Genomic DNA, 24,495 nt, shown 5'->3' with positions numbered 1-24,495 from the left:
GAAAATGATAATATGTTCCATGCTATGGAAAACCAGCTTCTCTAATACATTACCTCATTTGGAGAGAAGGGAAGTATGTAGTGAGAAGAACATTCTCAAAAGAGGGAATTGAGAGGGAGAACAGGGAAAGATGAGAAGATATTTCTACCAAATACAGCCATTATAAAGCATAATATTTTGTTGTTTTGTTTTGTTTGTTTTTGTTCGTTGCATTTTACTGTTGACACAACTACAAATGTCCCCCAATTTTCCCCCTTTACCCACCCCCTGCACCACCTAAGAACTTAACACTATTGTCTGTGTCCATTGGTTATGCACGTATGTATATAAGGTCTTTGGTTAATCTCCGCCTGTCTCCCCTGCCCACTCTGAGATTTATCAGTCTGTTCCATGCCTCTGGGCCTATTTTGTTCGTCACTTTATTATATTCATTAGATTCCACTTATAAGTGGGATTATGTGATATTTGTCTTTCTCCGACTGGCTTATTTCATTCGGTGTAATATTTTCCAGGTTCATCCATGCTGTCCCAATGTTTTTAAAATTTTATATTATAAAGAATATGTGTTGAAATGGAGAAATACCCATGGTATATTGTTAAATGATTTTTAAAGGATTGTAAAACAATGTTTATAGAACAAAAACGATTTGAGTCATTAGCCAACAACCTAGGCACCTTATACTTTGTATATTCTTATTTATACAGTGCTGATTGTTATATCCTTCTCCCAAGAATTTATAATTAACATTGCATATGTGTAGTTTCAGTTCCTGATGACTTTCCACTGTGGGTTAGTAATAGCCATCATGATGAGGTAATGCTTTCTTCTTTCAGACTGTCCATTTAGTCATTACATTGTTCCTCAAACACCAACTTTTCCAGGATTGGTGAAAATCAATTGTTCTTATTTCTAGTTATTTGAGACAGGTTCTTTACTTACTCAGCATTATCATTACTTTCAAGAGTGAATTATTTTCATTCTCTCTTCAGAATACATATTTTTATTAATAAAATCTATATACAAGCCACTTTTATTATGCTTTTATCTAGTTGCCAGGAGCAGTAAAAATAGAAAGCCAGCACTTCCAATTTGCATTTGTTTCTGCTGAAGAGTCCCAAGACGATGTGTCACCTTGCTCAGTTATCTGCTTCCCCTGCCTCTGCCACTCCTCCCAGTGCACCCCTCTCCCCCTGCCCCCCGCCCCCCACACACACACACACACTGTGCTGAAGTAACTGGCTATAGGGCACAGCTTGACTGCTCTTCTTTTTTTTTTTAAAATAAATCTTTATTGTTCAGATTATTACAGGTGTTCCTCTTTTTTCCCCCCAGAGCTCCCCTCCACCTGATTCCCCACCCCACCCCATGCCCTTACCCCCGCCACTGTCTTCATCCATAGGTGTAAGATTTTTGTCCAATCTCTTCCCGCACCCCTCACAGCCCCTTCCCCCTGAGAATTGTCAGTCCACTCCCTTTCTATGTCCCTGATTCTATTATATTCACCAGTCCATTCTGTTCTTCAGATTTTTTATTCACTTGATTTTTGGATTCACTTGTTGGTAGGTATGTATTTGATGTCATTTTGTTGTTCATAATTTTTATCTTTACCTTTTTCTTCTTCGTCCTCTTCTTAAAGAATACCCTTCAGCATTTCATGTAATCCTGGTTTGGTAGTGATGAACTCCTTTAGCTTTTTCTTGTCTGTGAAGCTCTTTATCTGACCTTCAACTCTGAATGATAGCTTTGCTGGGTAGAGTAATCTTGGTTGTAGGTTCTTGCTATTCATCACTTTGAGTATTTCTTGCCACTCCCTTCTGGCCTGCATAGTTTCTGCCGAGAAATCAGCTGACAGTCGTATGGGTACTCCCTTGTAGGTAACTAACCGTTTTTCTCTTGCTGCTTTCAAGATTCTCTCTTTGTCTTTTGCCCTTGGCATTTTAATTATGATGTGTCTTGGTGTGGTCCTCTTTGGATTCCTCTTGTATGGGGTTCTGTGTGCTTCCTGAACTTAAGTCTATTTCTTTCACCAGGTAGGGAAAGTTTTCTGTCATTATTTCTTCTAATAGGTTTTCAATATTTTGCTCTCTCTCTTCTTCTGGCACCCCAAAAATTGGGATGTTGGTACGCTTAAGTTATCCCAGAGGCTCCTTACATTATCTTCATATTTTTGGATTCTTTGTTCTTTTTGTTTTTCTGATTGGGTGTTTTTTGTTTTCTCATATTTCAGATCTTTGTTTTGATTCTTGGGGTACATTGATCTACAGTTGAGTTTCTGTATATTCTTTATTTTAGACAGTGTATGCTTAATTTCTGACTGGCCCTTTTCCATTTTTTGGGCATTCTCATTAAGGTCCTTGAAGGTCTCACTAAGCTCCTCGAAGGTCCCATAAGTTTCTCAGCGGTTTTTAGAAGATTCTTGAGTAACCTTGTAAATGTGGTTCTGAACTCTATGTCGTCCAGTAGTTTGCTTTCCTCCATTTCTTTCATTTGTGACATGTTACTTTGTCCCTGCATTTTGCTGCTCCCCTGTGTTGATGGAGTGGCTTTGTGTGGTAGGTGACCTATAGGGGCCAGTAGCTCAGCCTCCCCAATCACCTGAGGTGGACGCTCTTGGTACACCCCTTTGTGGGCTGAGTGCAAAGTCTTGGTGTAGTTAAGCCTTGATTGCTGTTGGTACACTGGGAGGAATTGACCTCCAGGCCAATTGGCTGTGAGGACCCGCTGTGTCTATAATGGAAGAACTGCTGTGCGGGAGACACGCTTATGGTGCAGAACTTGTTTCAGTGGGGCTTTGGTGCTCACTGAGTCTGCCTCTTGAATGTGTCACTTATGGATGTGAGGAGTTGAAATCTGGTGTCTCACACTGACCACTAGATACACTGGCTTCTGGATCTCCAATGGGGTGCAGGTCAGCTACCATCTGAGGCCACCTAGCAGGAGCTACAGCAAGAACTACAGTTTTCTCCTCTTTGCTTGGGGTTTGGAGGTTTTGCTGCTGTCTGACCCAGGCTGCAAGTTTGCTAGGTTAAGCTGCGATAGGGCAGGCCATTCATATGCTAAAGCCGCTGCTTTGAGCTTGGGTGGGTTTGTAGATTGTGCAGGGCTGGGTCTCAGGGCATCACTGGGCTAGGGCGTGGCAATCAGTGATGGCTGCCAGTAAGCTGGCTCTGCATCTCTGCGTCCCCACATCCTGTGCCCCAGCACAGTAAACAATTATTCCTGCGCAGCCCTGCAAGCAAGCCCCCCTCACTTTCCGACCTGATGGCAGACAGTCCAGCTTCTCCCCTAGGAGTTTGGGTCCCCCGCATCTCCCCAGAAACTGGAGTTCGGAGTAATCTTTGGGTTGAAAAAAGCAGCGCTCCAAGTCTCCCTTTGCCAGCCCGATTCGCGCGTCTCCGTACCTCAGCTTTTCAGCGCTTGTGCACGTCTCAATGCTCTTTTCTCTTTCCTTCTAGTTGTAGAACTTCCACTCAGCCAGCTTTCCCGTGGTTCTGGGTGATAGACGTTTTGTCTTTTAGTTGTAGTTTTGAAATTGTTGTGCAAGGCAGCAGTTTAGGTGTTTACCTATGCCGCCATCTTGGATCCTCCCCTTGACTGCTCTTCTTTGGAAAGAGCTCACAAGTGTCTCTTAGAGCTTGTCTCCAGGTTCTTCCATTTATTGCTTGCTTTGAATTCACCAAAAATTACAACTTTCCAAGTGATCTGAAGTTTTAAAGAACTTGCTGTAACCATCCTTTAGCTTTGTCAGGGTTTGTTTTGCCCTTCGTGATTTTGGAGAAGGCATTCTTTGGGTGCCTCTGAGGACTGAAATGAGAAAGAAGGAGGGAAACTGCTTATGCGGCAGTTTCTGCAATCCGTTGTTGCCATTGGTGAACTGACCAGCGTAAGCATAAGGATCCCTGCCAAGTTCTGACCTAGAGTGAAAGGCGCATGGTGCAGTCACCTTGCTGCTGCGACTCACAGCAGCATCTCCCTGAGTGCACCAGTGGACGGAGTGAGCGTAAGAGCCTGCCTCACTGGCTGTCCAGGACCTAACCAAGGCTTTGTTATTCTCTGCTTCATTGCCCGTGTAGTAATACTGTACCATATTTTATGGGAGAACTGGGATTCTTAAAAAGATCCTGGGATTAGATCCACCAGTTCCACTTATGGGTACATATATCCAAAAGAATTGAAAGCAGGGTCGCAAAGACATACTTGCACGCCCATGTTCACAGCAGCGTTATTTAGAATAGCCAAAAGGCGGAAGCAACCCAAGTATCCATCCACAGATGAATGGATAAGCAAAATGTGGTATATTCACACAGTCGAGTATTACTCAGCGTTAAAAAGGAAGGACATTCTGATGTACACTACACAGAGATGAACCTTGAAGATGTTATGCTAAGTGTAATAAGCCAGTCACAAAAATACAGGATGATTGCACTACTATGAGGTATCTAGAGTAGTCAAATTCATAAGGACTGAAAGCAGAAGGGTGGTTGCCAGAGTCTGGGCAGGGAGAGAGATATGGGGAGATATTTAATGGCTATAGAATTTCAGTTCTGATAGATGGAAAACTTCTAAAGACTGGTTGCACGACAGTGTGAATATACTTAGTACTAAACTGTGCACTTAAAGTGGTTAAGATGGTAAATTTTATGTGTATTTTGATTTTGCAACTAAAAATTATATATATTAGTTATCAGCAAAATTAAAAAAATGAAAAGATCCTGGGACTAGCCCTCATTATTGTCAGTAGTCCTCTACTTTCTCTATGACTTTATCAGCACCTGTTTTATATAGGCTCCTGTGATTTTTCACTTCTCTTCCTATAATCATAACCCTTACCAGAAGTCAACATGTTCAATATAAAAACCTTTTTTTCTGTGTGATCTGTTTTAAACTCAAGACTCCTCTGATACCCTTCATAGGAAACAAAATAAATTGGGAACCTTCATAGGAAACAGTAAATCATTGTAAAGAGAATTCTGTCGAAACATGGAGACAAATTTGAAAAGACTGTGGTTTACACATTATGAGGAGGGGAAAAATGATTACCTTTGTCTAAAAGTTGTATGTGTCCTTATTTTAAATTATTTAATAGATAAACTACTCATGTATATTTTTATGGCTAAAACTGTAAGGATGTGAATATGGCACTTCGATTAACTAGATGTATCCAAAAATACGGAATTATCTATTGAGAGCTGTCATTTCTGTGACTTACTGTGTGGAATAAATTGAGTGTTTTTAGTATATTTTGGACCTATTTATACTATTCTGTAGTTGGGAAAAGACCCAGCGATAAAACTTTTTTCTTTTACAAAAGTTTTCAGTTTGTTTTGATTTTAAAGAAATAAGAGGGTAAGAGTTCTAGAACACCTAAAAAAAAATAAAATAAAATAAGAGGCTTTAAAAGATTTCAGACTGAAGTCCAGAGTCTTTTAGGGGAGTTGCCAAGGACAGAAACACCACCTAAAGTCACTGGAAGTCAGACTTCATTCCATGATGCAGTCCTGTTGAAACATGCTTTCCTGTCATGGGTTTCAGAAAGATACAGAGTGAGGCCCCGAGTGCCTGTTTATCATAAGGAAGGCTAGGTATTCAAACCTTTTCTTCCAGGACTATGCGCTGTAACATAAAAAGGCTAACCTACGTGTAACTTAAAGAGGCTTAATTGGCAGTATCTCCGCATTGTGTCCCTAAGATTACTGTGAAATATTTGAGCCTTGTATAAAACAGATTAATTTAGATTAAAATATTAAGGAGCTAATTTAAAAGTGTGTCTCCTGATACTGTAAGTCGAGATAGAACAGATAATAAATGTAAGTAGAGAATCCTTTGAAATGTATTTGATCGGGGCACTACTTGTGATTCTGAAGGAAAGGTGTTTTTTCATACCTTGTCTAGTGTTACGACTTAATCCATTCATATCATCCTCAAAAATTGGGACCATGTCTTGTGACCAGAGTTCCTGAGATAGTTGAGTGCATGTTTCTTTTGAGATTAGGTATTCCAATGAGTGATGGTTAAAGTTGAGGGGGGGTCCCCCAATCATACTTATTACAGGTCCATTATGTTCATCAACTTACCTCACAATTAAATTACTGAAGGTAATGAGATTTTTGGCAAGATTTTTTAAAAAATCGTTAATTCAAAGCTCACTAGTTCAAAACTTTTCTTGTGGCTAGATATTGTAGGTTTAAAGGAAAACCCTGTTTGCTAACAAAAAAAAGAAAATCTGAAGAATGGTAATTCTTGTGTAGAACTAACTTTTCCTATATTTATAGGCATCACTTACATGGAATCAATTTCTAGTGCAATTATGTGGATTCACACTACTTAACATAGATGCGATGTTAAGTCATTTTCATCTACGTTCCCCTTTCAACAAAGGAGAACTGGACTCTTAGTACAGGTTCCAAAATAACACAACTAAAAACAAATAATGATTATGGTATATCGCAGGGTGGACAACCATGCAGCTATTACAAATTATATTGTATAAAAAACTTTTGTAGAAATTTTGTTGTAGTGGCAAAAAACAATGAATTATTAAATTTTTTAGAAGAACCACAAAATAATATCTATAGAATAATAACCATTTTTATTTATAAACATATTTAATATACTATGGCACAAATGTATAATATATAAATTATATTATGATTATAGTACTTATATAAATTATAATAATATAACCATATGTTCTTTTTATACCTATGTGCAATTTTTGAAACACAGACAAGAAAGATACAAAAATTATTTAGGAGTGAAAGATTTCTCTGTTCTCTAAGGGATAGGATTTTGAGTAATTTTTGTCCTTCCTATGGAATTTTTAAAAATTTTATAATTTACTGCATTAAGCAGACACCAATTTTATAATTTTAAAAAACATATAGTATATGCTATATAAATAAATGCACAAATAAAAGCAGTGCACATTTATTTACTCTGTAGTTCAGTCTTTCTATAAAGTTAGATGACCCTTATGATTAATTAATTAGTTCAGATTTTTAAATTTTTGTTCTGCTAATTTGCTGCTTATTGTTTGGACAGTGAAATCTGAGCCGAGCAGATTTATTCTTTGTGCCATTTTAAATGGTTGGTACTTGGTGTACAAGAAGCTAAAAATGATGAACCAGCATAACATTACTTTAGGTTAGTCATGCTATTTAAAATTTAGTGCTTACAAGTGTGTGCATATGTTTTCAATAAAGACTTATTTGCCACAGCGGAAGAGCGCTTTCCTTAACATTTTGTGCTTCATTTTCACACTCATGTTTATTCATCGTTGTTTGGCCTATAGTGGTTCTTAAGTCTCAAAGGACTGACTGTATGTGGACAGTACAGCCTTCTCCAGAGTTTTCACCTTTGGAGATTCAGAAGATAGTAGGTCCCCCTTATCCACAGTGGATGCCTGAAACCACAATAGTACCAAACCCTATATATACTATGTTTTTTCCTATACTTACATACCTATGATAAAGTTAACCTATAAATTAGGCGCTATAAAAGATTAACAATAACTAGTGAAGTAGAACAGTTACAACATTATACTGTAGTAAACATTATGAGAATGTGCTCACTCCCTCTTCCCCTTCTCCTTCCCCTCCTATCCCAACCCATCTCTCTCTCTCTCTCTCTCTCTCTCTGTCAAAATATCTGTTAACCAGTCTAATGACTGAGAGGGCTATCAAGTAACTAACAACCGGGTAGTGTATTCAACATAGACACACTGGACACAGGGATGTCCCATGTTCCAGGTGGGACAGAGTGGGACAGCACAGATTTCATCACACTACTCAGAAGAGCATTTAGAACGTATGAATTGTTTATTTATAGAATTTCCCGTTTAATTTTTTTTGGGGGAGGAGGGGGTCTGGAAACTTTTTGTCTGTTTTTAATTTTTTTCATTTTATTGTTTGAAGTATTACAAATAGTAGTACATATGTCTCCTTTTTTCCCCCATTGATACTTTTTTTAGGACCCTAGTTAACTGTGGGTCATTGAAACAGTAGAGAGTGAAACTGCTGCGGGTAAGTGGGGACGACACCTCAAGAAGATCCCAGTTCACCGGTGTCATTGCATACCCACCCTTAGCCCTTTGTGCACTGACCGCATTTTCCTGTGGTTGTTTGTGACTTTGTCTCCCCCAGGAAACAAGACATTTTAATAATTATCATAGGTAAATGATACCATGTGCCAGAAACTTCATAACCCCTTTGCATACATCACTTCATTTAAACCTCATAATGGCATGAAAAGGAAGCACTGTTTTCTCCATGATATAAATGGAAAAGCTAAGGCCTCCATTTTAAACAAGCTGGGATGTGAAAACAGAACCCCCATCTCTAAAGGAAGAACTAGTACCTTAAACCAATAACCAAATACGCTGTTCTCCGCGAGGGGCTTAGTGGTCCAGCTGCTGATTAAGTGTGTGTCCTCACACCACATCACCCCACAGCAATAAAGCCAATGATGCTGCCTAATCATTTTCCTAACCTTTATATGAACAAGATAAAGTCTGTCCTCCCTTGTATACACCATTCTCACAATATTTTGAGAGGTAGATCAGTCTTATTAACCCCAGATTTCATAGTATCATATCATGGTCAAATTTTAAATTCCTACTTTCAGACACAGTTTCTGAGTTTTAAATGTTGTATCTAATTTTATCAGTTCTAAAATTAGAAAGAGATGTGATTTTATTGGTTTATTTTCTGAATGCCCCCTTGCTTTATGCTGGTTAATAAGTATGGCAATAACAGCTACCCTGTATTGAATGCTTGCTGCTATGCTTAGTGCTTTACAAACAATGATTCTACAAAATAGGTTTTGGTACTTTGCCATTTTACAGATAGGAAAACTGAGGCTCAGCGAGGTTAAATGGCTACCTGGTTTTACCTACTACTCCTTCCATCATTGATCTGATAAAGGAGTGCATTAGGAATTTGAATTCACTTTTTCTGGACTTTTTGAATCAAAACTGTCTCTTGCTAGTGGTGTGACTTTGGGCTAATTACATACATCTACTGTGTATCACTTTCTTGACTTGTGAAATGGGGTGATATAATTTACCTTAATGTTATGGTATGGATTGAGTGAGCTACTAAATAGAAGGTACTCAGAACAGTGCTTGACACAGTGTCAGCTAAATATGTGGTGCTATAAAATAACAATTACTATTATTATTATTCACTGGATTTTAACTATTGAGATCAAATACTAAACCATATAGAAGTACACGAAGTAAAAAAATATTCCGCCGAAACCGGTTTGGCTCAGTGGATAGAGCGTCGGCCTGCGGACTGAAAGGTCCCAGGTTCGATTCTGGTCAAGGGCATGTACCTTGGTTGCGGGCACATCCCCAGTGGGAGGTGTGCAGGAGGCAGCTGATCGATGTTTCTCTCTCATCGATGTTTCTAACTCTCTATCCCTCTCCCTTCTCTGTAAAATATCAATAAAATATATTTAAAAAAATATATATTCCCCTCTCTCCACCATCTCCCAGTTTCTCTCCCCGGCATTAACCACTGACACCAGTTTGGTATATGTTCTTCCAGAATATTTCCTATGCCATCTGAAACTATTTTTAAACTGTCCTTTCATTAATAAAGTACAGCTCCAGAGTAAACATTTTTGTAGTGATCTTGAGAATGGGAGAGTAGAGAGGTAGGAAGGGAGATGGATTCATTCATTCAGCAAATGTTTCTCAAATGCTTTCTGTGTGCCAAGCACGCCCCTGAGCATCGAGGGCTTGGCACGTTGTGCTTCCGTTTTGACTGTGTATGGATTTTCTCTTTCGGTCTTATTTAGGACATGATGTTTCAGCTTCTTCGAGGCCTGGACTTTCTTCATTCTCACCGAGTAGTGCATCGTGATCTAAAACCACAGAACATTCTGGTGACCAGCAGTGGACAAATAAAACTGGCTGACTTCGGCCTTGCCCGCATCTACAGTTTTCAGATGGCCCTGACCTCAGTGGTGAGTGAGAAAGTGCTGTTCTTTCATTAAACTCGTTTTTCCTCTTTCGAATGGTAAACTTTCCCTGCCCCTAATGTTCTTACTACCGGTGGTCAGCTGGTGGGCAAAGCCTCTGCACTTTGTTCTGTAGCGCTGGGGAGGAGGAAAGCCTTCTGCTCCCAGCTACAGACACATCCGGGCCAGGCTTGCTGTGGACAGGACCCGATGCAGAAATAGCTTGTTGCATCTTAGTCACTAGAAAGGAATCAGTTACAGATTCCCAAACGCTGTTTGCCATAACACTCTTTTCAGAGCTGTGTGTATACATAACATCAGGGGAAGCACAGCCCAAGGTCGGGGAAAAGAGAGCACCAGGAACCTTGCCCTGTCTGCAGCATCCTGGTGGGAGGAGCAGCCAGGGTGCCTGCACAGGTGTGTGAGAGCACTCCGATGAAGCTCTGCTGTCAACTGGGCCAAAAAAAAATTAAATGTGTTGACCTTGGATGGCCCATAAACAAGTAGCACCACCCTGCCGGGCAGAGGCTCGCCCAGGCCAAAAGAAGAAAGGGCTCTGTTTTGGCAAAGAATTACAGTTATGATATCCTGTTCTATGTCCCATTCAGGCCCCAAAAAACAAAATAGCTATTGACTTTGGTGTAGCTTCTATTTCTGCTTCTAGTTCATTGTTTCTGGGATGAATTTTTATGAACTTCTGCACCCCAAAGATAAAAAGAGGAGCCTAGACGTGGGCACTGATAACCCTTCTCTGTGAAAAGCCTGCTTTACCTACAGTGAATTCATGCACAGGTTAAAAAAAAGGGGGGGGGCACGGAATGCCCCTTTGCTATGCTACTGATCTGGGACATAGGGTTAATGTGGAGAATCCCTTTGATTCTATGATGACTATAGAAATGGCCCTCAAAGCATTAGTTTAAGCCTTAAGACAAAGAATCCTCTTGGGTAAATATGTCATTTTTCACATATCATCCAGCTTTCTTATGTTTTATTTTCACTGATTTCTGCCTTAACATGATTCAAGTACAGTTGACAAACAGTATTATATTAGTTTGTGGTGTGCAGCATAGTGATTAGACATTTATATAACTTATGAAGTTGCCCCTCCCCCCCATATGTCTAGTACCCACTTAACACCATACATATGGGAGGGAGATTGGGGGATGGGTGAAAAAGGGGGAGGGATTAATACATACAAGTTGCTAGTTATAAAAACAGTCTCAGGGTAACGTACAGCACAGGGAACATACAGTGCCCCTTATGTTTAGCATCTTTAGCCTCGAAGTGGTTCTCCGTCAGGCGCAGCACCGTCCCGGGTGTGGAGCGTCGTTGAGAAATGTATGACCATGTCTCGTGATCATAGTGGCTTGGGGGGATGGAAGCGGCTACAAGGAGGCAGATATTCTGCACAACAAAAATTGTTTCCCCACATTCCATTAATGCCTCAGCTGAGAAGTAGAAAATTGGGAGGGGAGTTAGAAATTCTCTGAGAGAGATAACTTGCCTTCGGAAGACGTTCAGTTTACAAAAGTGTTCTGCTTCCCCACCCCTGAAATAGGGGTGCTACCACCTGCACATGTGAGGTTACATACTTTTCCCAACATTACATACTTTAGCAAGCATGTCAAACTCACGTTTAAACAAGGCATGTGGCCCACCAGCCGAGAGTTTGACATACTTTACCTAGAGCATCTGAATTTTGACAGGGGATTCCTTGGAAATGTGTCCCCATTATTATTGAAAGATACATGGTACTTGTTTCCTCTTGGTCCAGCATGCACCATCGTTTCTGAGAAGACAAGGCACAGGATGGTGTTTAAAGGATACGCCTCAGTTTTGGGCTGGGTCAGGCAAGCCTTGTATTCTTATATAATCACACCAGAAAGGGCCGAGTCTGTGTGTTTCCCAGTGGGAAGGGTGAGGTAGGCTGCAGGCTTCCCCAGGAAGTACTTGCGCATGTTGTAGCAGGACCCTGGGGAGAAGCTTGAATAGGCATGATGATCCGGACAGTCATCCCAGGGGCAGATGGGAGGAACTGGTCTCCTGGAGGACATTAATTGAGGGAAGAATGAGCCATCACTGAGACACTTTATTTTGATTCCCCTAAGTGGGTACTAAAACCCACAAATAAAAACAGGAAACTCAATTGGTTTTGCTTTTTTTTTTTTTTCCTTATTAAATTTGAGGAATGGTAGCCCAGCTTGTGCATAACATCAATTAACATTCCATGCTTGCTGAAAGTTGATAGGTCCAGACAGGAAAATGCAGGCAAATTATTTCATAGAGAAAAGTGGGAAGGCAATCATAAATAACCTGATTTTTCAGTATCTGGTTTGTACTGCTTACTCTGTATAAAGTAAAAAATATATATATATATGGACACTGGAAAAGACACTGGAACAAATACAGATTTTCCTTGAAAGTGATGGTTGGAATGTAATGGAAATAATAAAAGGTATGATTCCTGTAGGGTACTGCATTTCAAATTTTCCCCATTGTTGTGTTTTTTTGTTTTTTTTTATTTAAAGGGGAAAAATCCATTTAGCATAGTGATATATTGGTTCACATACACATGGTGACATATAAAGACTTGGAATCGCAATTTTCCAGACCAAACTGGTATTTATTTTTCCACTTCCTGAAAATACACATTTTTTCGTGGGTTATGTCATACAGGAACTGGGAATGGACTTAATCTGTGGAATGTTAAAGGCATTGCAAGTTAACTGATTCGAAACTGACGTTTTACTGCATGAGGAATGCTGATGTATTACCTTCCAAAGCCTGACTGGGATGTTCCCTTCTGGTACCTCCTGCAGAACTTAATCCCTCCTTTCTCCCTCAGTGATTTCGGAGTGACATCTTATTAATGTCTTTCCTGATACTGCTTTCCGTCTTGTTTGAGATTATTTGAGGGTGGGGGGGTTAGTTATCGGGCTGTAAGCTCTTGAAGGAGTTAGCCTTTGGGGTAGTTATTAATTTAGGACAATCACTAACTCTGGACTGTAGTTGTTGCTGTGAGTGTATAATAACATACGTCCACATGATTTAACTTGCCTCCACCTGGTAAAGAAGGGTAAGTGCCTGTAGACACATTACTATTCTGGGCTGCCTCCAGCATGGCACTCGGGTAGGTAGGGGGTCTTAGGTCATTACTGCTCATATACACTCAGGCATGCACCATGTATACCCCTACAGAGTGCTGTTTATACCCATTGCTTAAAAGGTTGTAGAGTTAAGATGTGGGTAGCTACAATGTATACCTTAGACATGACAGGAGGGCCCCCTGGCCTGGGTCTCATGCTTCAGAGGAGGCTGCCCTGGCCCTCCTTCAGCCATGCCTCCCTTCATGGGGCATGAAACCCAGGATACCAAAGAGATATGCCACCTGGAGCCCGAGACACACCCTGCCACACTCAGGGCATTGGAATTCCCTGGCTAAATGGGAACTGCATGAGCAATCCTCAGGTTCTTCCTCCTAACAGCAGACTGTCCCCCTGTGTGCTCACCTCAGCCGTTCGCAGGCGGAGGGGCAGAGTGTGCATGTGAACGGAGTGTCTGTGAGCATCGGAGGCCCCTTGAGAGACAAGGAGCTGGGAATGTGAAGAGAAGTGAGGACCATTTCACTTATCATGGTTTACTTTTTTTCAGAAAAGCTGCTCTGAAACCATGAAAATCAATTTTTTGGCCTGACTGAAATAGTGCCTTTGTGGAAAACCAAGGAGGACCGGTTACAGGGAGGGCCTTCCCATTGCACATGAGTGATACGTATGAGTGATACGTGAAAGTCACGACTGGTGCGGTTCTATAATCTTGGTGGCAGAAATGGTTCAGGAATATATGCTTACCCAATAGAATGAATATGAGACTACCTAAAGTTATATGCACAGACATTCTCATGTCAACATTTCTAAGTACTTCCCATGTCAAATGTGGTGTATGGTGCAACTTACTTTTATCTGTATAGACAAAAGGGAAATAGAGACCAACTATTCAGCCAGAAGTTTTAGTCATGCCTGGCAGCGAGAGTCTCAGAGCACAGCCTGGACCTCACCAGCCACCCCATGATGACTGCTAGTGATGCAAGGTCTTTATTACTTTTTCCCCAAACTGAATCATAGCAGGCAGGGCCATACTGTTGCCACTGGATTTGGTGTTTTGGGAACTCCTTATGAACCACCTCACTGTGCAAGTGGGGAAACTGAGACTCCAACAGGCATTTCGTGACCAGGTTAAGTCTGAATTCACCAGATTGTAAATGGCTTGGAGAACCCGCCACCCCCACTTCTTCCCTCTTCTCGCCACCGTAGGCTCCAGTACTTTGCAGCATATCCAACTATGTTCCATGGAACTCTCTGGTTCTACAAAGGGTGTCCAGCAGTTCCACAAATGTCCAACAGTCCATCTTTAAAAATAAATTGTAAGTCTTGCTGAAATTAAAAGTTTAAAAAAACAACAACAACTAGTTCATGCCGCATTTTGACGCAGTGGTGAACCACCGAGGCATAAATCTGTGCCTCTTGTTGACCGATGGTGTATGTAGACTTCAGAATGAAACTTCTTCTGCCATCCTTGCACACAGTTGAATGTCTAATCGATGTATCATTGCTTAGGAGAAATCAAGCGTTCCATATTTTTTCCATTGATTTTTTTATTTTATTTAGAGTGGAAGGGAAGGGGAGAGAGAGACACATTGTTTAGTTGCCTTCTGTACGCACCCCAACCGGGGCTGGGAATTGAGCCTGCAACCCTTCCAGTGCTCCAACCATTGAGCAACACTGGCCAGGGCTCAGAAACCTTTTGATAAACCTAAGGGAGGAAATGAATGAAATGGAGCTGTGTCATTCATTCCACAAATAATTATTGATCTCTTTCCATGCGTCAAGTAACCTGAGAGACAATAGTGAGACAAATGAATAAGGTCTTTGCTCTTATAGAACTTATCATCAAAAGGGAGACAGATCTTAATCAAATAGTCACACAAAGAAATGTGTAGTTAGAAACAGAGATAACTATAAAGGACACAGTTCTGTGGGGCCATGTGACCCAGGAACCCTCATTGGCTGGGGGTCAAGGAAGTCCTCCCTGCTCACCCGTGCCAGGCTGTAGGATGCTCAGAGAGGTCTCCAGCACCCTCCTCTCCGAACCCACCTGGACACAGGCCCCATGGACATGTGCATCATACAATCCCTGCTTTTTTTCTGTGTCTGTGTTTGGAATCACTCATTGTACGGCACCCCGTTGGCACCACCAAGTTGACAGAGTGAAACAGGACCAGCGATCGGAGAACAATGTCATCTTTTACAGGAGAAAATAAATTGTTTATGCTTGTTTCCTCTCCGTGCGTGTTGTATTTACTATGGAGACCTGGCAGGGTTTGTGCCTCAGCTTGGGCAGCCGAGTTGCTCCCACAGAAGCCTGCAAACGCTGCCAGTGCATACTGAGTAAATCAAACCAAGAGCATTACATGAGTATAATGGAAAAAACCCAAAGCCCTGTCGCCTCCGCACCTCAGGGGAAGGGCAGGACACACCTCTGCAGCCGGAAAGGCTCCTGTAACTCCCTCCCTGCTCAACATCTCCTTGCCATGACACAACCAGGTCTGTTTTGTGAAAACTTCCAGTTGCCAGTACATATTTCATAGCTAACAATGGGGTGTTTGTGCCGGTTTCGTTTTCACTTTCGCCAGTGAGGGAAGTGGAACACAATGGGGCAGTGCACAGAGCTGGGAACAGGACACGTTTTCTTCAGGATTCCCGAGGCTGGGTACGTGGAAAATGCCGGAGCCAAAACAAACATGGAAACCCATCCAGATCCTCCGTTACGCATTCTCAGTGGTAATAAAACACATTTTCAGTCACCATCTGATAGGTTAACTCTGCCTCCGCAGTGAAAGCAGACATTGATGACCACTGGAGAATGAATGTCTCCCGTGTGGGAAGATAATGTGTGCCATACTGTACAGAAGGCTGCTGCTGGTGGGGAGGTGCATGCGGGTGGGTATTTAATTGCACCAAGTATACTTGTGAAGTTAATCAAATGACTGCTTTCCTTGTTGGTAAAAGATAGTTACTCGTTTGACTCACCCAATTCTAGCTCCTTCGTAAGTGGTCAGTGTGGCGAATTAGTTCTGGACGAAAAGAGTTTCCCTGTAATGCTACTGCCTGGAGGATATTTCACTCGGAGAAAGGACAGGGTGTTCTTTGCTTCCTCCATATGTATGTTCGGCCAGCATGTCCCATCAGGGCGTGATACAGATAAGGGTCGCTCGTCACCTGGTTTTTATATCCCATCATAGACACACTTTGTATGATGCCATTCAAATCTCAGAAGCTTGAGGCTGAGTTTGAGTGTAAAGACCATGCATTGTCTTACTGTTGACAATGCCAAAAGCTTTAGAGAAGATTTGCAAGCAACAGGTTTCTCAGAGATTCAGAAGATGGGGGGTGGGGGGGAATTGTTTCCTCTTAACATTTAACCTTCTTATAGGAACATGCCTTCCATGTTTGGTCAGGGGCTAGACTAACAAACTGTATTTAATGAGATAATTCTAGATCCTCTTAAGTTTGCTTAACTCAAGTGTGTTATGTTCAGTCAAAGGAGTATGAGGTCCTTGGAATTGTATGTAACAACAATGTTTCTGTGACTTGGGTCTTGATGTCCTCTTTAGTTCTTTGGGTATCTGAGCTTCTCAGTTTTGCAGATACCACTACTTACTTCCTTGTAAGGAAGGAGAGGTGGCGATATCTTCGTTTTGTTTGGGCTTTGATAGTATCATAGTGTAAGTTCCTAGGTCAAGATATGTTATTGAAATTCTGTTACATTGGACATATCCATTTTTAATCACTCAAGCCAAATCTTACACTATTTTGCTGGTTCCCACAGTGCCTTCCTGTAGGCACTTGATAAATGCCTGGGTGAATGAATGAAGTGAATCCTCATGATTCTCCAGTGCCTAAAGAATGAGTTGCTAGCTCCATAGCAAGGCATGCAGAATCTTTTTTGCAGTGTAGCCCCAACCTACCCCTCTGTGCTCCCATTCCTATTCCCACCCAATGACCACCCCCATACACATAAACACACATTCCTTATCATGTAACACCATCACATTTCTCACTACTTTTTGAACCTAATTAAGTGCTTTCCCAACTCCCTGCTTTTATAAATGAATCAATGAATAAACTTGCAACTCTGCATTTTCCATGTTGCTGCTAGGGCCATTGCGTCATCAGTTACAAGCATCTAAAGGAGTGTGTGTTTTTTTATTATTTGTTTTAGACGCAACTTTTAGCTCAATCTTTCCAATTACCTGCGTCACTCCCTGATAGTAACTTGAGCTTTGGAGGGAGTAACATCTACACTTCGACTGTCTGCCTGGACAGCCACTCCTAACCTTCAGATCGCTGCTGTGCTTCATCCCTTCTTATCCAAGGTCACAAACCTTCCTACTCCTCCCCAACTTGTGCACTTAACATTTTCTGTATGGTGTGCTTTTTGGTTTTTGTGTTGTGTTTTTTTGTGTGTTTTTTTAATGAAGATACTTGGAGGAATCATAGTCTCACAGGAAAAGGTTGAAAATGTCTGTGTTATAATTTCTTTTATTCATTTTATCTAGTCCATTTGGGTCCTTAAGAGAATTAGGTACATGTCTTTGTTAATATAAGCTAAAACTTTTTATGATTGCCTTGTAATACCGGGTTTTCTTTCCTATTTTATTGCTAATATCCCAAGCTTGTCTCTAAATGGTACTCTCTGGGCCCCTGAGCTATTCCTCTTGTTGTTCCTGTGTTCTGTTTTCCTTTTCTCTAGGGATCGAAACCCAGGGTGAGTGTCATCGTTGCACCCAGCATCTGTAAGGATATTGATGATTTTTAAATCCTCATAAATTTCAATGTTAAACTTTGCAGAGCCAACCTTCAAGCCTCAGGGCAACATCCAAAAGAAAGACGGGGAACGTGTAGGGAGAATTTACTTTAGCACTGCTCCTATATTTATTTTGAAGGCTGGCAGAATCTAAAAGTGGGGCTGTAAATTTAACAACTCAACCATAAAAACCCCAAAATAAGGGAGAAAGATCGCTACTACTTCTAGGTTTGGGTACTACTATAAAGTTATAAGATTTCTATTCTTCCACTGTCTTAAATTCTTTCTTTTTTTCTTAAAACTCTTCTTGCCTTTCTTTTTCTCTACTTATATTTTGGTTAATTGGTTTTTAAACTTTATGGTGTTTTGAACTGTATGGAAGTTTTCTGAATGCTTGCTGGCATACTTCAGTTCATATATTTCACGGCGATGTTGAATGCTATCTGCACCTTATGTAACTCTGGCTGATTTCAGCGAGGTGGGGACTGCACATGGTATCAGTTCTTGTGGGAAAATATGCTTCAGTGGCTTACTGGCACTGCTCTTGGAATGTGGCATTTAAAAGTACCTTTTTACAATGGGAAAGAATTCTGTCAAGAATAAACAGTCTGACCTTGTTAAATGGGCCAAAGTCTGTCTGTAACCTAGTTCCAGAAAACTAGCTTCTACCAGTTAAAAAAAAAAAAAAAAAGCAGATTCGAGAAATTGTAACTACAACTTTATAATTAATGGGGGAAGTTGCTATCAAGAATATGAAATGAACTCCAAAAGTGATGGTCTTCACATACAGTATATACAGGAACATTTCTTTGCTTGACTATAAAATCTCCTTCCTCCAAACTGGATGAAAGATCAGGAGGACAGTTAGTCAGAAAAGCAGATTTTTATTTTTCTTGGAAAGGCAAGACTGGCTTATAGAATGGAGCAGAGGGAGGAGCTACAGAGCATGGACCAACCGTGGGAAACCAGCGGGCTTCGGGAGACGTAGGAGTAAAAATTGCCCATTGCCCACAGGTCTGTATATTCTGAGCTTTGGAGTGCAACAGTCTGTTCTTAACCTTTCCCCCCCCCCTCCCTTTTCTTTCCCACCCACCCTAGACCCATCTCCACACTCCTGTGATCTTGCCACTTCAGACCTGTTTCCTCCTGTGTGAAACAACATGCCATTAGATGTTGTGCCTCCAGGCCATTAGACAGTGGTCCCTCCACTTAGATTGCCTCACCCCTTCTCAGCCTAACAAACTCCGACTCACTATTCAAGACTCAGTGCAAATGCCACCTCCTCCCTGAAGTGGACCTGCCTCTAGCTTAAAGCTTGGCCCCTTGTCTTCCGTGTGCTTTTGATTTGCCTCCAATGTAGTAGTTATCGTATAATATATAATGAGAGACTGAATGAAGGCAGGAAAGGGAGGGGAGAGAAACTGGAGATAGTTAAATGTAGATCCAGAGGAAAGTAGGAAAACCACATCTGATATGAACTTGACCTTATGAAAAAAAAAAAAAAAAAGATAATATTCCTTTAGTCAAATAAGTGTGTTTGGTCATAAATCCCTTTGTATTACACTGTTGTTGTTAATAATGTAAATCCATGATCAGGACATAGAAGTCACTATTGGTGTCATTACTGCTATTTTTATTGCCAGTTGTGTAAATATTGTATATAGTAATTTCTTTTAATACAATGAGCAATTCCATTAAAAATGGAACAGCTCCTATAATGTAGAATCTGCATAAGACATCTTTTTTTTTTAATATATTTTATTGATTTTTTACAGAGAGGAAGGAAAAGGGATAGATAGTCAGAAACATCGATGAGAGAGAAACATCGATCAGCTGCCTCTTGCACACCCCCTACTGGGGATGTGCCCGCAACCAAGTTACATGCCCTTGACCGGAATCGAACCCGGGACCTCCCAGTCCGCAGGCCGACGCTCTATCCACTGAGCCAAACCGGTTTTGGCATAAGACATCTTACTAGTAATTGTGTGAATCAGAAATTTTCTAATGGCATAATGTTTACCCTATTGTAATTAAAATGCACCTATCGTAAAATGGCTTTTTCATTTATAGACAGTCTTTTTCTAAGAGTAATGTCTTTTTATCAGGACTCACATGACAGATCTTTAGCTTATTGGGCCTAAAAACGCAGCAACACGGCTGTGTTCTATCTAATTAGCCACCTGTCTTTCTGTTTCTCCTTTTTCATCCCCATAATCCAGCTTTTACTAAAGTTGGCAAATTACATACCTTACATGTGGTCATTATATGACTAAACTCTAATGAGGGTTATGTAATGTCAACAGCCACAAAATACCATAATTTACTCTTTTCATTAGACAACAAGCATCTTCAGGGAAGAAACTGGGCATCACATATATTAAGCTCACTAAAAATAGTAATTGGTCATGATGATGTACTTTAAGATGTTTATGTCCATTATAAAACTAACATATACTCATTATAGGCAAATTCGTGTGGTCTCGGTTTATCTCTCTTCTCCATTCTCTGGGTTCACCTTGTCCACTCTTTTCTTTTTATGGCCTCACGGATTAGTTTTCCCATTTCCAAAGCCGGAAAGGCCAAGTGGGGCTTGAAAGGAAGATGTAAATAAGTAAAGGTGTGGAGTGTGTTTCCTGCCCTTTGCTAGCTTGTTCTCTTCCAGCCGCTCGCTTTCACCGCTCTTCCCTCACCACTCCTAAGGAATAACAGGCATTGAAATTAGGGATTGGACGCAATTGCAATGAGTCTCGAGTTGAAGGACTTTTTTAAAAACTAGTTAAAAATTTCACCAGCACCACCATGTGCTCCCCCAACCCCAAGTGCCATACACTAGATAATGGCCATTTCTCTTAAAAGAACACTTACTTTCCTGAGGCCAGATGTGGTTACATTGAAAGCGTTTGGGAAGATAGGCTTTAAAACAGTATGTGACCGGCGTTCTTTCTAATACTGAGTTTATTTATCGTGTGTGTGTGAGTGTGATTGTGTGTGTGTGAGTAAGTGTGTGAGTGTATGTGTGTGTTGTCTATATCTCATCAGGTATTGGTGAATAAATAGTTCACACCCTCCCAAGAGAATACGTCCTTTATTTTCTTTAAACAGTGACTCCATTGATTCTGTTTTAAAATTTCTTCCCTTGGTTCTCTCTTCCTTCTTGGCAACATTGTTTTTGAGGTCTTAAGTTGATTCAAGTGTTCCTGGAATATTCCTTTTTCTCTTCTATCATTTCCAACTAAAGGCAAAGAGATTTTCCCCCCAATAATCTTTTTTTCAAGAGGTACAGCACCTTGGTTAGGGGGACACATGCTGGACCCAGACCTTTTTTTAAAAAAATATATTTTACGATTTTTTTACAGAGAGGAAGGGAGAGGGATAGAGAGTTAGGAACATCGATGAGAGAGAAACATCAATCAGCTGCCTCCTGCACACTCCCTACTGGGGATGTGCCCACAACCAAGATACATGCCCTTGACTGGAATCGAATCTGGGACCCTTCAGTCCGCAGGCCGACGCTCTATCCAACTGAGCCAAACCAGTTAGGGTTGGACCCAGATCTTTTGTTTGGAGTTTGTCTTGCTATTTAACAAGCTATGTGACATTAAATAAATTCTTTAGCATGTGTTCTGGGTTTCTTACTTGTTAAAATGAAGAAAACAATCATACCTCCCTTATAGAATCGTTGTGGGAATTGGCTTAATACATAAAAAGAGTAAGTACTCATTAAAGTCCTATAACTGAATTGCATAGTAGTAGTATCCATCTTTGCACCTGAGCATGAAGACAGGTACAGAGATGAGGACACCCACTTAAACCATGTTCCTACTACTAACCAGTTACCGAAGGACCACTCAGAGTAGAGTTTAGATTAGTGACTTCTCAGGGAGACCATTCTCTCCTTTTTCATTATTATTTAAGTGTTTCTCAAAAGGGAGAATGTGTCTAATAGTCCTAAAATGAATACTTGAGGAAATCTTAACCACTATCACTATTTTTTTCAACAGTACCAAAGTTTGGAATATTCTTTCCAAGGTTAGATATATACCTGATCATTGAATACAGGAAGTTGAATATGCAAATCCAAAAAGTTGCAGAATTTTCACTAAGCGACTGAGAATGGGTGAGCATGTTACTGTGAATGAACTGCACAGTCCGTACAAACTGCCTCGCTTTCAGGCACCATCTCTCAGTGTGAGGTCTCAGAGTCCCAGAAATCCGCTGCTAGGGTTTTCTCAGTCCTTGCTCTCTGCTTACTTTCACATGCCAGGCAAGTAATGAAGGGTGGGAGAGGAGAAACTGAGTTTTGACCCCACAACACAGGCCTTCGTGATTGCACTTTTTGTCTTTATCACCTACAAGACAAGACAAACTCTAGAAAGAAAAGAAAAACTCTTTTCAGTGTGGCCATGTTCTGCATTTAATCTTTCTAGAGAGGAGGCTAGACGACTTAAAAGTAACAATCCCTACTTTATTAAAGTAAATTCCTTTTCTCACTGTCGTCAAAATGGGTCTTTTAATCTTATTTCTAGATTAAACCACTTTGTATTACAGTTATCACTTTCTCTTGGGGGTAGGTGCTCAGTAGTTAATATTCAGAAAGTTTCATTTCCCAAATAGATTAGATTCTTCCCTGGTCAATAAGTGACTCATTGTACCATGGATTAGGAATTAATGTCACAAATAGCATACATTTCTTTCCCATAGTCTGCTTAAGATGTGTCACATAACTCTTCCAGCTATTAACCTTTCAAAGAAATTAGTTGAAAGAAATTCCTGAGGCTTTCAGCCCAGCCCTTGTATAACCTGCACTGTCTTGTTTTGTTTTACAAAGCCATGCCGGAATGTCCCCCATTCACAAAAGGGGTTGGTACCTAAACTAATAACTCAATGGCATGTTCAGTCTGCCATTCAGGGGATGTGTGTGTGGCATTTTTGTGCATTTGCTCACTCATTTCGTTTTTAAGAACAACTGTCTTAGTATTTCTCTTATTGACCTCGTGCCTGATTCAGGATTCAGATTAAACCATGATACTGTCCCTGAAGAGAACATACCCTGGTTTCTCTTAGATTCAGGGGAAAGGTGTGGTTTGGCCACATAAGCAGTGTTGTGTGGAAATGCAAGTCGGGCGCTTCTGCAACATGACCTGACTAGGATCCAGCTCTCTTTAGACACTTCCTGCTCTGAACTCCCACAGACTCCTTAAGCCTCTCAATTCTGCCTTTACATGAAGCCTTTCATTCTCTACTTCAGTTTAATGTGACTTCATTTTTTTTCATGCTGCTCATAGCTCCTTGAGATTAGAAGCGATGGCTTGTGTTTGGTAAGCATGCCTCGCAACCTCAGTGTGGACCAGAAGCCTCGGAGATGGGTGATGCTTGGTGAATTCCTAGTTGTTATGCTCTTCTTATCTTGGTGCCTGTAGGACACTGTAGTGAAAATACCTCTACTAGGGTAGATGTTTTATTACTATTAATGTGTACATATAGAATTCTAAGTATAGAACATGTAGAATTCTAAGTACATAATTCACAAGACAAAGACATTTTCAAATAAACAATAAACTGCCACCAGCTTCTCACTAAAGAAACTTCTAAGAGAAGGAAAATAAACCTAAACGGAATGTCTGTGATGCAAGAAAGAATGGAGAGTATATAAATTGATGAATATGTCCAAATAAGTCATAAACCACAGATAAATGAGATATGAAAATATCAGTTACTAAAAAAATATATATATCAGTTACTTGCATATACACACACACAACATATTCTTTTCATGGCACATTCATGTCATAAAAATATGCCATTTCTATTCAGAGTATTGCGAATACTTAACTTTGTGCTTTAGTCGCTTAACTCTAAGTGATAGTGTAATGATTAATGAGGTCATTTGAAATACGGTTTTGCCCATCCCGAGATTTGGAATTATGATGCAGTATAAAAAGAGAATTTTTTTTAAATCTGTCATTGCTCACTATAAAATTAAGTTCATCTGGGATCATTTATGAGCAAAAGTGGGTTTACTACGCCTAATGGATTTGAAGTGTCAGAGCCCCTCACTTGCAGCCCCACACACACACCACAGCCATGGAAAGGACCCAGCAATGTGTCATGTGATCTTTTTTTAAAATTGCAGAACTAAGCTGCTTTCAAGGCAGTTAGTCAAAGTTCCACACCTTCACCTCATCACACTTTCCCTCATGTCAGGTGGCACTGGAGGGACCTCTTACTCTGGGTGCTGTTAACCCTTCGGTTTTGTGCAGTCAGCCTTCTGCTTCCACCATGCTACTCTCGTAGCTTTTCTAACGCCCTCTTCTTGCTTAGCATCTTCTGGTACATGCTTACTCCCCCCTCCTTTATTTCTTACAGATATCCACCTTGGCTTCTGTGATGCCATAGTTTCCTACTCTTCGTCCTCCCTGTCTCCTCCTTTTTGCTGACTGCCCTCCTCTGTCTTCCCCCAGATCTGCCCTGTGTGTGCTTTCTCCCTCAGCAGTCTCCTCTACTTCCTGGAGATGGCCCTGAAGGAGGAGAGCTCATCTTCTGTCCAGCTTGGTCCACTACTTTAAGCCCCAGATCCACGAATCCAACTGGACCTCATCACAGCAGCAAGCCTTCCTGTCATTCCCCTGTGGGTCCCCCTTGAGGTCAATGGATCTGTCATCCACCCT

At 40.9% G+C, this 24,495-nt stretch overlaps 1 protein-coding gene across 1 annotated transcript in view; it reads left to right on the top strand.

The window, feature by feature from the left end:
• CDK6 (cyclin dependent kinase 6) overlaps nt 1-24,495 on the top strand; it is a 212,900-nt gene that overhangs the window by 103,543 nt on the left and 84,862 nt on the right. Inside the window, exon 3 of the mRNA XM_080664534.1 lies at nt 9,803-9,970. Within this exon, the coding sequence (XP_080520660.1) occupies nt 9,803-9,970 (168 nt within the window). The remainder of the gene's footprint in view (nt 1-9,802; nt 9,971-24,495) is intronic.

The sequence above is a fragment of the Plecotus auritus genome (genome assembly GCF_963455305.1).
Source record: "Plecotus auritus genome assembly, chromosome: 4".
Classification (NCBI taxonomy): Eukaryota; Metazoa; Chordata; class Mammalia; order Chiroptera; family Vespertilionidae; genus Plecotus; species Plecotus auritus.
This window is presented reverse-complemented; position numbering and strand designations above follow the sequence as displayed.